Genomic DNA, 15,883 nt, shown 5'->3' with positions numbered 1-15,883 from the left:
AAACACTAAAATCTAGTACTCATACATAAGATTTAGGATCAAGGTATCAAAATCCCCAATTTATACAATTATGAACCCTAAAATTTAAATCATCATCTATACAAATTTAACACAAATCAAGTATAGCCAAATCATACTTATATCATAACCAAGCTATAGAAGAATATTCAAATGAAATCTATATTTAAGTTGAGATTGAGGGGACAAATCTCAGCCTTTAGATTGAGATTGATCAACGGATCAGATTAAAAGTCCCAATATATGGCGGAGGGGTATTTTCGTCCACACAGGCAAAATATGTTATACACCCACCGCTTGGAATTTCATTCCATCGGATCTGTATTTCACACACAAACACACACTTCTTTCTAGGGTTTCAACATCGACCGCTAATTTCCTTCGATCAACACCGATCAAAGCTGCCATTATCAACAATCATCAACAGCTATACACATTAATCGATTATCTTCCATCAAACATGGCTAAATCGGAGCATTCTCTAATCAAAAAATCGTCGTCGGCTGAAAAGCATGTTCCGGCTAATAAAAAAGCTCCGGCCAAAACTACTGGTAATTTTAACAAGTTTTGTTGATGTTCGTTTATAATCAATCAAGTTTGTTTGTATTCCTTTGATGATTTCAAATTTCAGGGTTTCGTGATATAGCATTCGTGTGTGTGCTTCTTTAAGCACATGATTTTTGTTGTGATTGTTTAATATGTGCTTTTTATCTTCTTTATGAGTTGCACATTTGTTGTTCTTAAATCAGATTGTATGTATAAGTTTTGTTATTACCTTTTAGGTTTTATCAATCACATGTGATTATTACAAGAAATCACTTTCGAATACACATTTAGCTGTTATATTTGCTTCTTTAATCACATGTTATTCGTTGTGATTGTTTAATATGTGCTTTTTATCTTTTGTATGAGTTGCACACCTTTTAGGTTTTATTCAATCACATGTGATTATATAATAAATCACTTTTGAAATCTGTTAACAAATGTTATTTGCTTCTTTAATCACATGTTATTTGTTGTGATTGTTTTAATATGTGCCTTTTATCTGTGTATGAGTTGCATATCTGTTGTTGCTAAATCAGAGTGTAAGTATAAATTTAGTATCTTCTAGGTTTTTTCAATCACATGTGATTATACAAGAAATCACTATGGAATTCACATTTAGCTGTTAACAAATGATATCACCTTTGATTTGTTTTGTTCAATGTTACTGATTTACTTTTGTAAATCACATTTTTCAGGTAAAAGAAAACACCAGTCTGTTACCAATGCCGTTGATAATCCCAAACAGAAACACAAAGTTAAGGATGTTCCTTCTGATGATGAAGTTGAGTCTAAGCTACCTGCTCTTAGGCTAAGGACAACACCGACGCAGTTTGCAAAGGTGATGTGTTCGTTGACCCCCGAACAAAAAGTTTGTGTCACGAGACTTGGGTTTCGTTCTTTAATTGGGTTTAATATAGACCAATTGCCGGGTAATCTTGTTTACTATGTTGTTGACAATTTCGATGGTGATGAGATGATAATAAAGACTCAAAAAGGAAACATTAAGGTTGATTCCCAAGCTGTCCATGATGTGTTTGGACTCGAAGATGTTGGTACTGATATAGACACCTTGGAACTCAAGCTTGGTAGTCTTTTTGTTCAAAATTGGTTGAATCAGTTTCCACCACCCCCGTTTGTCACCCGTTCATCTTCACTGTGTTCTAAGATCCTGACCTCAACGGAAGTTGATAGTATCTTTCAGATGAACTTTATCATGTTGTTTGCAAGCACGATGGTGTCATGTGAAAGAAATGGGAAAGTGAGTTCGTATGTGTTGATGAGGTTGTCTGACGATGTTGATATTTCAAGTATCAACTGGTCCATGTTTCTTCTTTCTTCATTGAAATATAGCAAAAATGGATGGAACAGAAATGATCCCAACTGTTTCTACACCGGTGCTGCTACTTTTCTCACCGTGAGTTATCTTTTCATTATCTATATATCATATATGATTTTCAACAATCTTTTTTTACGAATTGGTTTGATAACTATGATTTTTTTTTCGTGTTTGTTTCTTAGCTGCTATATCTCGACCGTACAAAGTTTGATTCTTTTCCTGTTGTTCGTGGGCGTCCAGTTTTCAAGAACTGGAAAGGAGCCATTGCGGTTCGTGCAAAGAAAGAGGCTGAGCTCGGATCATTTGGGCTGTTGGAACTTGCAGATGAATATGACGAAGAAGCAGAAAATGGGGAGGGTTTTCTCAAACTTGAAGATGAGGATAAGGCTGATCTGCGTGCGATTGAGGTAGGTTTTTTTTTTTTTTTTTTTTTTTATTATAATTCAAACACCTGTTTTTACTAATTAAATCATGCTGTGTTAGTATGATTTTTTGTATTCAATCACCTGTGATTGAATTTTTGTATACAATCACATGTGATTTTATGATAAAATCACATGTGATTGATTTTTTGTATACAATCACCTGTTTTCACTAATTAAATAATACTTGGTCTGATTATACATTCAGTAAATAATATTATATTATGCGATAACTTTGATCTTTTTTTATAACTATTCTAAGCTTTTTGCACATTATATGCAGGGTTATTGTGAAGTTATCGAGGAGAAGTTTAAATTGGTCAATGAGTTGAAGCATTTTTTATCACGGACAATACGTGAAAGTTTGTCCAAGTACCCAGATGAGAAGATATTGATATCTTATGAAAAGAAGTTGAACGAAGTCTTTAAAATGGATGTGTGTGATGTGAAGACTGACGATGAGATGGAGGATGAGTCAGAGGGAAAAGACGATGATGATGTCAACAATGATGAGTCAGAGGGAAAAGACGATGATGATGACGATGATGATGACCACGATGATGATGAGAAGAATGCTGATTCGGAGAAAAAAGATGATGAATGTGTTGATGTAAACAAGGTTGAGTCTGAGAAAAAGATTGATGATGGGCAATCCAAGGCTGATGATGATGTGAATGATGAGCAAGAAGTTAATCTTGATTCCGATGATCCAATTGTTCCAGTTGTGACAGAAGTTGTAGGTCCAAAGGTTGCTGAGAAAGATGTTGACAAAGATCAAAATGAAGAAGAGTACACATCTTTGACACAATGGTTTAACAACAACGTTAATGAGGTCGTTGATATTTGTGAAATTATATCTTTACTTAATGCACCAACAAGCCTTACATGGTTACCTGTTCATAATACTCCAACAATGATGAATTTAACACCGCCTACTTTTCATCTCTTATCTCAGGAGGATAAATATGAGAACAAGGAGTATGATGAAGCTGTGAAATTGTTAGACAAGGGCAAGTTGGCAAGCAGCCCTGAAGTTGGAAAAACGTTACCGAAACAAACGGCTGTCCAGTCAAAGAAATTTTGTAAAAAAGCTATAAAGAAAGATCGGACAATCGTTCTTAGATCTGCTTATATCAACAAGCTGACTGTTGTGTCTGACATTCTGACAAACTCTGAGCTTATTTTGGCTATGGAATTATTTTCGATGAAGCTTAGCCCTTCGTGAGTTTTCTAAAATTTTTCCTTTTAATACATACAAATCCTTCTGCTTTATAAGCCAATCACATGTGATTATATTATGAAATCACATGTGATTTTATTATGAAATCACATGTGATTATATTCTGAAATCACATGTATTAAACTAACCCCCCCCCCCCTCCTTTTTTTTGTTTGTTAGTGAGACTGTTTTTGAATCAAGAAAAGGCAGCATGATACACCGTCTTAGTTTGGAATCACTTTGCCCCGATGTTTATGTTGAGGCTAGTGTAATTGATTTATGGAGCTTTATACTGAACGAAGAGCAAAAGTACAGAGGACAATCTAGCCCGTCTAGGTTTTTTTTCCCTTCTTCAATCATTGTAAGTTTTATCGTTTAAAAATTTTTATGTACTATATTAGCTTGCTGTTTCTATCTGTGTGATGGTTCTTAATACTTAGTCACATGTGATTGTTATATATAATCACATGTGATTGTTATATATATAATCACATGTGATTATTATAGATATAATTACATATTATTGTTATATATGATCACATGTGTTATTTTATTTACAGTATTCTTACTTGTATGACAACAAGAACATGAAAAAGGAAGATAAGCTGATGATAATCAAAGAAAGTGCTAATGCTTGGTTTCGATTTTTTCCAAAGCTTGCGTCACTCCGAAAAGTTGATCTTGTATGTTATTTCTAGCTTACATTTGTAGGTCTATTTGCCTTTATATCATAATCAATTATTTGTGTTCTAATAATTTCTTTCTTTTTTGATTTTTTACAACAGGTATTTTTCCCAATCTGCAGACATGGGCATTTCTTTGTCTTGGTGATTGACATGAAAGTTCCCAAGCTCTACATACTTGACAACTCTTCGGTAGTTAAAAACTATGCTGCAAGATACGCCAAAGTTTTCAATCTTTTGGTTAGTGTTTATTATAATATCATTACTTGTACGTTTTCCACTTCAATATCAGTTTTTTTTTGCTTCCCCTGTTTACACTTAATGTTTTTAAACATCTGCTCAATCATTAATTTAATAACTATTTATTTTTTATGATTTTGTTTTTTCCAGCTATATGCTTTTGCTGAACATATGAAATTTCATAAGCATCCTTTTGCAAATCAAATTGAAAAATTGGAACGAATTAGGATTTCGCTGCCATGGAAAACAATAGATAATGTTGTGGATTGTGGCGTGTTTGCTATGTTCCACATGGACATGTTTAAAGCAAGATCAGAGAATGAGTGGTCTGATGTATTGGTGCCTGAGTCGGCTGAACAAAAGAATCAGCTACGGAAGCTGAGGATTCGCTATGCATCGAAGATTTTGTCGCATGATCTAAACATACATGCTGAGCAGATGTTAAGAAATGCAAGAAATTTTGCCGCATTCCATGAAAAGAAAGATTATAGGAAGGTTATCATTTCTGCAAAACAATCAAGAGGTGTCCGAGTTGAAAAAGCTAAAAATCAAGAGGTGCATGACCAGCAATCTAATGAAGAGTGAAGATTTTTGAAGATGTATTTTTATTGTTCTGCTTTGATAGTTCAGTGTATGGTTAGATGTAGATGGTTGGAAAGATGTGTTTTGGTTAATGACATGTTAGTGGTTAGATGTTGATGGCTCTTTTGGTCAAGATGTTTTTTGGTTAATGACATGCTACTTGATATTTTAATGCATGGTTTAGATGTTCATATATTTATCGTCTCTAATGCTTGGATGGTTATGATTCTTGGTGGTTGATGGTTGATTAAAAATACTATACAGCTACAAGTTATTCCTCATGCAATCACATGTGATTTTTGCATTTGCAATCACAAGTGATAATACATATATAATCACTTGTCTTATTCTATCAAATCTGATGGTAATATAAAATCACATGTGATTGAACTACTTAATCACATGTGATTTTAGTATATAATCACAACCGTTAACATACTTTATGTGATATAAAATCACATGTGATTGAACTACTTAATCTCATGTCTTATTCAATCAAATCTGATTGTAATATAAAATCACATGTGATTGAACTACTTAATCACATATGATTTTAGTACATAATCACAACCGTTAACTACATTCTTTTACAAATTGATTTTGCAAAGACCTCTCACCACCATTAGGACCCATCACATGGTTTTTGGGTTTAGGGACTAATTGATTTTACAAATGATTCTTAATGTCATTGGCTTTATTCAATCACATGTGATTATAATATAAAATCACATGTGATTGAACTACTTAATCACATGTGATTACAGTATATAATCACAACTGTTGATATACATTCTGTAAAATCAAAACCATAAATAAAAAATGTTCCAAACACATTAACAATTTTTAACAGTTGTTCTTGAAATAAAGTAACAAAATATAAAAAAATGAAAGTCAAACATTTAATAGGAAAACCAAAATTAACAATTGTACGAATATAAAAAATAAAAAATAAAAAATAAAATCAACGTTTGTCTTTGTCACAACCCCTGCAATTGTGTTCATGTGATCCACAATTACTGCAAGTAATCTTTCTTTTTTTGCTTTCCAAAATTCCTTTCTCTTTTCCACTCATGAGACGCTTATCTTTTCCACAACCTTTGTATCTCCCAACCGGTGGGTTTTGTATGTCTAATGAATTAGGTTTTGAAACACCAACCATTTCTTGTATGACATCATCTTTTTTCTTAAACTGTTTTGGCACTTGAGCCTCAACTTCTTTCTTCACCATTTTAACTTTTTCAAGAAGCACTTGTAGCATCGTTTCATCCTGCCCAATTAGTTCAACACAATCATCAATAACTGATGTGATTTCATTAATAGAATTTTGAACAGCAATGTTTTCGTTGCCATATCTGTTTCTCCTTGATCTTAACTCTGGTGGTATTATATCCCTTCTCCAACGCCTCATTATGTATTTTTCAGGGATTTCATCTATATTATCGTTCTTCAATACCCAAAAACAATGTCTACAAAGAAGACCAAATCTTAGATAGTGTCTACATGTACATATTATTGATCCATCTTGGCGGTTATGAAGTACCTTCATAATGAAAAAAGTATGAAACTGATGTATAAGCCAATCACAAGTGATAAGTACCTATTTAAATATGACAACTGACGTATAAGTCAATCACAAGTGATAAGTACCTATTTAAACTATTTTAACAAGTGAGATTCAAACTATTGCACAAATGTTATTCCATACATGAAAAAATATGTAAATTAGTTTACCTTGTATTTGAAGAACTCTTTTTCTTCATTCGAGCCTTCCCTTTTATCCTCCATACTTGAGCCTTCATCTTTTTTCCCTTCATTCGAACCTTCATTTTTCTTCCCTTCATTCGAGCATTCCTTTCTCTTTTCCAATTTCTCTTTAACAACAAATATTTCCGTGTATTCCTCTTTGTCCATTTTATCCAACGAACATTTATACAAAGCTGCAACAATCTCTTGTTGAATAATCAGAAAAATTGTATTCGTGTATACCTTTGATGCATGTTTTTCAATTCTTAGCAACGTTAATAATTTTGGGTTTTTCTTGATTGTCTGTACATCCAAAGATTCTTGTTTTGACCTCTGTTTTAACATGGCAGATTCAAAGCCGTCCATAAAAGTCAACAGATTTGATGCAGATCTTGTAAAGTGTGAAAAAAAAGCATTTTCACTCTCTGATCTTGAAGTAGTTCGCATCAAACCAAACATTTCAGTCTCGATGAAATATGCTGGTATCCAACTTGATCTAACATCAAACATATATTTGAACCAACTGTCATTCTTCAATGAAAAATCGTCCATCAACTTTTCCCATTTTTCTTCAAAAACAGTTGGTTCTATGTACATATTCCACACAATTTTATCAAATCTCTTCTTGAAGTCTTTTTCTTGTTTATCTTCAATATTAGGATTTGCTTCTTGAATCTGTAATCACATTTGATTGGTTAATAATTCATATTAAGAAAATTATGTATATGTATCATTAACCATTTCAATCGCATGTGATTAGTTACATGTAGTCTTCAATAACAAAACTCATACCTTTGATGGCACCTTCCTCATAATGTGCCACATGCATAATCTATGCTTTGCCGTCTTAAAGACCTCTTTTATGGCTATCGCCATTGATTTATCCTGATCTGTCACAATCATGTTTGGCTCTTTCCCGAATGTCTTCATGAAGCAATTAAGTAGCCATTTGTAACTCTCGGCTGTTTCATCCTTGATCATTGCCGCAGCAACAGTGACACACCTACGGTGGTTATCTATTCCAGTAAATGGTACAAACTTGAGGTTGTACCTGTTAATAAAAAGACAATGTTAGAAACTCAGATAAGCCAAACAACCTGTCAATCACATGTGATTAGAAGCTGTAAAAACCAGGTATCATACCTGTTAGTTCTATATGTTGCATCAAATGAGATAACATCACTAAACTCCTTGTAGTTGCACTTTGCAACTTCATCAGCCCAGAAAATGGAATGTAATTGACTTTTTTCAAGCTTGTACTCAAATGAAAAACCAGGAACATATTTTTTCCTTTCTTCCATTTTGTTAACGAGCATTTGAGAATCAGTTGCATTGATAAACACATTCAAATCTCGTTTCCAGTTTCTGAAGTCAATTACAGTTCCATGAACATTTTTTTCAGACCCTTTCATATTGCTGTAAACTTCGTATGCCTTTGTTGGACCAATATTTGATACCGTCGAATGGTATACAAACAACTTCTCTGCATACCTCATTTGTCTTTCCTTTTTACTTAAATGTCTGTATTCTATCGGTAGCAACTCATGATTATGTTGTTCTTCAAAGTCAGCAAGAACGAAAGTATCTGTTCCATACACCCAGTCGAATCTAACTTTAGCCCTACATCCTGTGCATTCCATGTTGCTTTTCCGAATTGGCTTTTTAGTTTCTTGTAATGTGTCAAAGTAGACTTCCTTTGGTGTGCCAGCCTTGTTGCATAAGTAATACTTTTGTTTCACTAATCCAGATTTTGCAGTTTTTTGTCCAGCCTTTCTTATGTCAAAACATGCATGATATGCATATAACCTATACATCTCTTCACATTGATCAAGTGTTCCATAATTATGACCAATGACCGGTAAGAAAAGTTTGTCAACAATTGGTGCATAATACAATGATCCACCCGGTGTTTCGTTTTTACGTGTTGCAGTTGCTTTTGGTGAATTATAATCTGTGGAAAACAAATTACAATGTTAATTGAATGTTTAACTGAAATAAGAGACAATATACATATCACATAATATATTATCATATAACGCAATCACATGTGATTCAATAAGTAAAAATTTACAACAATTCTATTTTCAACTTCATCTTCATTGTATTCATCAGTAATCACTTTAAATCCCAGTAATGTATTATCATAAAACAATCACATGTGATTTTTACAAGAAATTACATGTGATTTTACACCAGATATTACTTAAAGTCACAAAAACACTAATTCATTAAAAGCTAATCACATGTGATTGAATGAGTAAAAATTTACAACAATTCGATTTTTATCTCCATCTTCATTGTATTCATCAGGAACCACTTTTAAATCCCAGTAATGTATTATCATAAAACAATCACATGTGATTTTACAATATATTACATGTGATTTTACACAAGACATTACTTAAAGTCACAAAAACACTAATTCATTAAAAGCTAATCACATGTGATTGAAGACGAAACGATATACATACCATCATCATTCTGGATTTCGTTGATGTCTTCATCACTGATATCGTATTCCCTCTCTGGTTCCATTGCTTAAATTGAAGGTGTATATGAATTGATTGATCAATGAATTCGTATGTTAAGCAATTCGGAGTGAACGAGTGATTATCAATCTAAGTTAACGACGTTAGGTAATCGTATAATCAAGCAATCCGACTGAATTAATCAGAGTTAATGACGGAATCGAACTGTTTGTTCGCCGGATAATCGTCAATCGCCATCACCAGGATCGTTTAGGGTTTTTGAAGGTTTTCGTTCGAGAGTGATTTATTTCGTAGTAGGATTTCTATTTTTTGTAAAATGACCATAATACCCTCGCTGTATTAATTGGTGCTTTAATCTGGATCATTGATTAAAAGTGATCCAAAGGCTGAGAACCGCCCCTTGGATTTCAACCTTTTTAATGGTTTCTTTGGAATACAACTCAAATATAATCACTATCAATTTAAGCATATGCACATCAAATCATACGATTTGATCATTACCTTTATAAATTATCAAAACTTATAAAAACTATAAATATATAAATATGAATCATATATATGCAGTTACCTTGCTTTGATTGTGAATTGCAAGAACAAGAATGATCAAAATATATTCCTTGATTAAAACTATAAAATCAAGTATCATAATTGCCAAGGGTGCGTTTATGTTTATGTACACGCATGTGTATATGTATCTTGCTCCCAAATCAATTAATCAAACTCCCATCTATATTTGAATTCCAAGTATTAACATCATCAGCATGCGTATGTGTGTGTTAGTTATAAAAATTAGGAAATGAATTAAATGAAACTAGATAATCACATAGGATGGATGGAATGAATGACGCATGCATACACACGTGTACATCCATAACAAAACCACCACTTCAAACTTTATTAATTAAACACATAGGTAGTTTATCCGTTATCTGAAACACAATGTATTCGTTAGGCAGTCCTAACGGAGTCCAAATCACAAAAACGGATATTTTCTGTGACCATCGTCACAAGCACATTAATATAGTCACATAATAAATTATCAACTCATAATTTATTATTTCACTCCTTAAAATTAAATCATATGAATTAATCATAATTTACATATCGTATTTAAATTAAAATAATAAAATAACACAATATACCTATTTCATCTAGGCCCAAAATCAGGGTGTTACATTTTGACCTCTATATGAGACGTTTTTCAAAGACTGCATTCGTTTTTAAAACAAACCATAACCTTTATTTTATCGATAAGGTTAAGAAGACACCACCTAGATTATCCAGAAATGATAATCTAAAAATATCACAGTTACACACTACCAATAGATATTGGTTTACAATATTAATATGTTACAGCAAAATAAATCTCGAATGCAGTTTTAAACAATATTATACAAGCATGCTGACACCAAATCTTGTCCATATATTAGCATGCAACAGCGGTAGCTCTTAATAATCACCTGAGAATAAACATGCTTTAAACGTCAACAAAAATGTTGGTGAGTTATAGGTTTAACCTATATATTTATCAAATCGTAATAATAGACCACAAGATTTCATATTTCAATATACATCCCATACATAGAGATAAAAATCATTCATATGGTGAACACCTGGTAACCGACATTAACAAGATGCATATTAGAATATCTCCTATCATTCCGGGAAATCCTTCGGACATGATAAAAACGAATTCGAAGTACTAAAGCATCTGGTACTTTGGATGAGGTTCGTTAGGCCCAATAGATCTATCTTTAGGATTCGCGTCAATTAGTAGATCGGTTTACTAATTCTTAGGCTACCAAGCAAAAATGGGCATATTAGGCTTCGATCATTCACCCATATAATGTAGTTTCATTTACTTGTGTCTATTTCGTAAAACATTTATAAAATTGCATGTATTCTCATCCCAAAATATTAGATTTTAAAAGTGGGACTATAACTCACTTTCACAGATTTTTACTTCGTCGGGAAGTAAGATTTGGCCACTGGTTGATTCACGAACCTATAACAAATATGTATATATATCAAAGTATGTTCAAAATATATTTACAACATTTTTAATACGTTTTAATGTTTTAAGTTTATTAAGGCAGCTGTCCTCGTTAGTAACCTACAACTAGTTGTCCACAGTTAGATGTACAGAAATAAGTCGATATATATTATCTTGAATCAATCCATGACCCAGTGTATACACGTCTCAGGCTAGATCACAACTCAAAGTATATATACTTTTGGAATCAACCTCAACCCTGTATAGCTAACTCAAACATTACTGCATATAGAGTGTCTATGGTTGTTCCAAATAATATATATACATGGGTCGATATGATATGTCAAAACATTTGCATACGTGTCTATGGTATCCCAAGATTACATAATATATTAGAATACATGTATAATACAATATGAGTTAGCTAGGATATGATTAATATAGATTTGTTACCAATTTTCACGTAGTTACAACAAGCAAAAATATCCAATCTTGTTTTACCCATGACTTCTTCGTTTTAAATCCGTTTTGAGTGATTCAAGTTGCTATGGTTTCATATTGAACTTAAGTTTATGAATCTAAATAGAAAAAGTATAAGTTTATAGTCAGAAATACAGGTTACAAGTCATTTTTGTAAAGGTAGTCATTTCAGTCGAAAGAACGACGTCTAGATGACCATTTTGGAAAACATACTTCCACTTTGAGTTTAACCATGATTTTTGGATATAGTTTCATGTTCATAAGAAAAATTATTTTCCCAGAAGAACAACTTTTAATTCAAAGTTTATCATAGTTTTTAATTAACTAACCCAAAACAGCCCGCGGTGTTACTACGACGGTTTATATCCGATTTTATGGTGTTTTTCGTATTTTCAGGTTTTAAATCATTAAGTTAGCATATCATATAGATATAGAACATGTGTTTAGTTGATTTTAAAAGTCAAGATATAAGGATTAACTTTTTTTTGCGAACAAGTTTAGAATTAACTAAACTATGTTCTAGTGATTACAAGCTTAAACCTTCGAATAAGGTAGTTTTATATATATGAATCGAATGATGTTATGAACATCATTACTACCTCAGGTTTTGTGGATAAACCTACTGAAAATGAGGAAAATAGATCTAGCTTCAAAGGATCCTTGGATGGCTTGAAAGTCCTTGAAGTAGAATCATGACACGAAAACAAGTTCAAGTAAGATTTCCACTCGAAATAAGATTGTTAAAGTTATAGAAATTGAATCAAAGTTTGAATATGAGTATTACCTTGTATTAGAAAGATATCTTACTATAAGTAAGAAAGATTTCTTGAGGTTGGATGATCACTCAAAGTGGATTTGCAAGATTGGAAGTAAGCTAGCAAACCTGGAAGTGTTGTTGGTGTGTTCTTGAGTAGTTGTTTTATAAGTTGGTTTATGTATGGATTTATGAACTAGATTGAGCTTGATTTTAATGAAGATGATGAAGAACACTTAGAACAATAAAAGAACACTTGAGAGAGAGTAATTTGATTCAAGAAAATTGAAATGAAAATGTGCTTGGAGTGCTTCTACTTCACGTGAAATGGGATGGCCATATAGGCTCCATTAGTTTGTAATTTTGTGAGATATTTCATGCTAGATGTTAAATGATGGTTCTCACATGGTTAGGTGACTCACATGGGCTGCTAAGAGCTGATCATTGAAGTGTATATACCAATCGTAAATACATTTAGAAGCTGGGTATTGCACGAGTACGAATACGGGTGCATACGAGTAGAATTTGTTGATGAAAATGAACGAGGATGTAATTGTAAGCATTTTTGTTAAGTAGAAGTACTTTGATAAGTGTCTTGAAGTCTTTCAAAAGTGTATGAATACATATTAAAACACTACATGTATATACATTTTAACTGAGTCGTTAAGTCATCGTTAGTCGTTACATGTAAGTGTTGTTTTGAAACCTTTAGGTTAACAATTTTGTTAAATGTTGTTAACCCATTGTTTATTATATCTAAAGAGATGTTAAATTATTACATTATCATGATATTATGATATATTAATATATCTTAGTATGATATATATTCATTTAAATGTCGTTACAACGATAATCGTTACATATATGTCTTGTTTCGAAATCCTTAAGTTAGTAGTCTTGTTTTTACATATGTAGTTCATTGTTAATATTCTTAATGATATGTTTACTTATCATTTATCATGTTAACTATATATATAACCATATATATGTTATCATATAGTTTTTACAAGTTTTAACGTTCGTGAATCGTCGGTCAACTTGGGTGGTCAATTGTCTATATGAAACCTATTTCAATTAATCAAGTCTTAATAAGTTTGATTGCTTAACATGTTAGAAACACTTAATCATGTAAATATCAATTTCATTTAATATATATATAAACATTGAAAAGTTCGGGTCACTACATCTAGCTCTTTTCAATTACTTGCACTTAACCTTCAATCCATGGCTAACAAGGTCCGGTTTTACACTTTTCTTTCCTTTTCTTGCCTAATTGCATGATTAATTTGTGTTTTAAATTCGTATTAGGTTTGAATTAGTGTGGGGTTATTTGAAATTGGCCTTGTATGCTTGAATTAGTTATGGGTTTATTATGAATATGATTAGTATGTAATAAAATCACAAACTTTTTGTGTTTTTGATGCATATCTTTGATTCTAGGCTTCATGCTAATTTAAAATCCGAATTTGAGATTGTTAATTGTGGATTATTGGTTTAGGGTTTGAGTTTATGTTAATGAGAAGTGACTTTATGATAAGTGATAATGCTAAAAACGAACATATATTTCATAGCATTATTCCTCAAGAAAGACAAGCTTTTAGTTGCAATTGTTCTATTTACAAGTAATATTCGTTTAAATAATAAAAGGTGAAGACAAAAGACAGATTCGACGAATTGAAGACGCAAACGACCAAAAAGCTCAAAAGTACAAAAGACAATCAAAAAGGTTCCAATTATTGATAAGAAACGTCTCGAAATCACAAGAGTACAAGATTCAAAACGCAAAGTACAAGATATTAAATTGTACGCGAGGACGTTCGAAATCCGGAACCGGGACCAGAGTCAACTCTTAACGCTCGACGCAACGGACTAAAAATTACAAGTTAACTATGTATATAAATATAATATAATATATAATTAATTATATTAATTATATATATATTATATATATATTATTAAAACCGTCGGCAGTAAGAAACTCCAAGGGTGTGAGCTGTAAATACATCCTCCGCGACTCGCGGAGTTTGGAGAGGCTTTTGCCGCGAGTCGCGGAGCCCCAAAAATCAACTCTGGCTATAAAGCCAACCGAATTCTGATCAAAATTCATCATCTTTTTCTTCCTCTTCATACGTAAAATTTATATTTATATTTTAATTTTAATTATAATTCTAATAATAAGGGTATGTTAGCGAATGTTGTAAGGGTGTAAGTCGAAATTCTGTCCGTGTAACGCTACGCTATTTTTAATCATTGTAAGTTATGTTCAACCTTTTTATATTAATGTCTCGTAGCTAAGTTATTATTATGCTTATTTAAAACGAAGTAATCATGATGTTGGGCTAATTACTAAAATTGGGTAATTGGGCTTTGTACCATAATTGGGGTTTGGACAAAAGAACGACACTTGTGGAAATTAGACTATGGGCTATTAATGGGCTTTATATTTGTTTAATTAAATGAAAGTTTGTTAATGTTAATATAAAGATTTACAATTGGGCGTCCCTATAAATTACCATATACACTCGATCGGACACGATGGGCGGGATATTTATATGTACGAATAATCGTTCATTTAACCGGACACGGGAATGGATTAATAGCCACTAGAATAATTAAAACAGGGGTGAAATTACATTCAAGGGTAATTGGTGTAATTGTTAACAAAGTAGTAAAACCTTGGTTTACACGCAGTCGATAACCTGGTGTATTCATTAAACAAAGTATTAAAACCTTGTTACAATTCGAATCCCCAATTAGTTGGAATATTTAACTTCGAGTATAAGAATAATTTGATGAGGACACTCGCACTTTATATTTATGACTGATGGACTGTTATGGACAAAAACCAGACGGACATATTAAATAATCCAGGACAAAGGACAATTAACCCATGGGCATAAAACTAAAATCAACACGTCAAACATCATGATTACGGAAGTTTAAATAAGCATAATTCTTTTATTTCATATTTAATCTCCTTTATTTTATATTTAATTGCACTTCTAATTATCGCACTTTTATTTATTTTATTTTATCGCACTTTTATTTTATCGTACTTTTTATTTTATCGCACTTTTATTTTATCGTAATTTTATTATTCGCAATTTCATTATCGTTATTTACTTTACGCTTTAATTTAAGTCTTGTATTTATTTTATATTTTACATTAGGTTTTAACTGCGACTAAAATCTTAAAATCGACAAACCGGTCATTAAACGGTAAAAACCCCCCTTTATAATAATAATATTACTTATATATATATTTGTATTTTTATAAAAGTAAACTAATATAGCGTTGAGCTTTGTTTAAAGATTTCCCTGTGGAACGAACCGGACTTACTAAAAACTACACTACTGTACGATTAGGTACACTGCCTA

General features: G+C 32.1%; 2 protein-coding genes across 2 annotated transcripts; one reads left to right on the top strand and one right to left on the bottom strand.

Moving 5' to 3' along the window:
• The first annotated feature begins 363 nt into the window (after positions 1–363).
• LOC139841869 (uncharacterized) lies at positions 364–5,049 on the top strand. Its single transcript, XM_071832062.1, has 9 exons — positions 364–569; positions 1,260–1,978; positions 2,083–2,307; positions 2,606–3,154; positions 3,278–3,543; positions 3,722–3,902; positions 4,102–4,224; positions 4,327–4,464; positions 4,615–5,049. The coding sequence occupies exons 1-9, from the start codon at positions 479–481 to the stop codon at positions 5,047–5,049; spliced, it is 2,727 nt and encodes a 908-aa protein (XP_071688163.1). The 5' UTR covers positions 364–478.
• A 958-nt stretch (positions 5,050–6,007) lies between these two features.
• LOC139841868 (protein FAR1-RELATED SEQUENCE 5-like) lies at positions 6,008–9,324 on the bottom strand. The gene is made up of 6 exons (XM_071832060.1): positions 9,261–9,324; positions 7,933–8,740; positions 7,582–7,840; positions 6,778–7,464; positions 6,587–6,643; positions 6,008–6,490 (listed from the first exon to the last, which is right to left on the bottom strand). Exons 1-6 carry the CDS (start codon positions 9,322–9,324, stop codon positions 6,008–6,010), a joined length of 2,358 nt encoding a protein of 785 aa, XP_071688161.1.
• Positions 9,325–15,883: the final 6,559 nt, after the last annotated feature.

The sequence above is a fragment of the Rutidosis leptorrhynchoides genome, chromosome 4, assembly GCF_046630445.1.
Source record: "Rutidosis leptorrhynchoides isolate AG116_Rl617_1_P2 chromosome 4, CSIRO_AGI_Rlap_v1, whole genome shotgun sequence".
Classification (NCBI taxonomy): Eukaryota; Viridiplantae; Streptophyta; class Magnoliopsida; order Asterales; family Asteraceae; genus Rutidosis; species Rutidosis leptorrhynchoides.
Note: the sequence above shows the minus strand (reverse complement) of the source record. Positions and strands in the feature narration are given on the sequence as shown.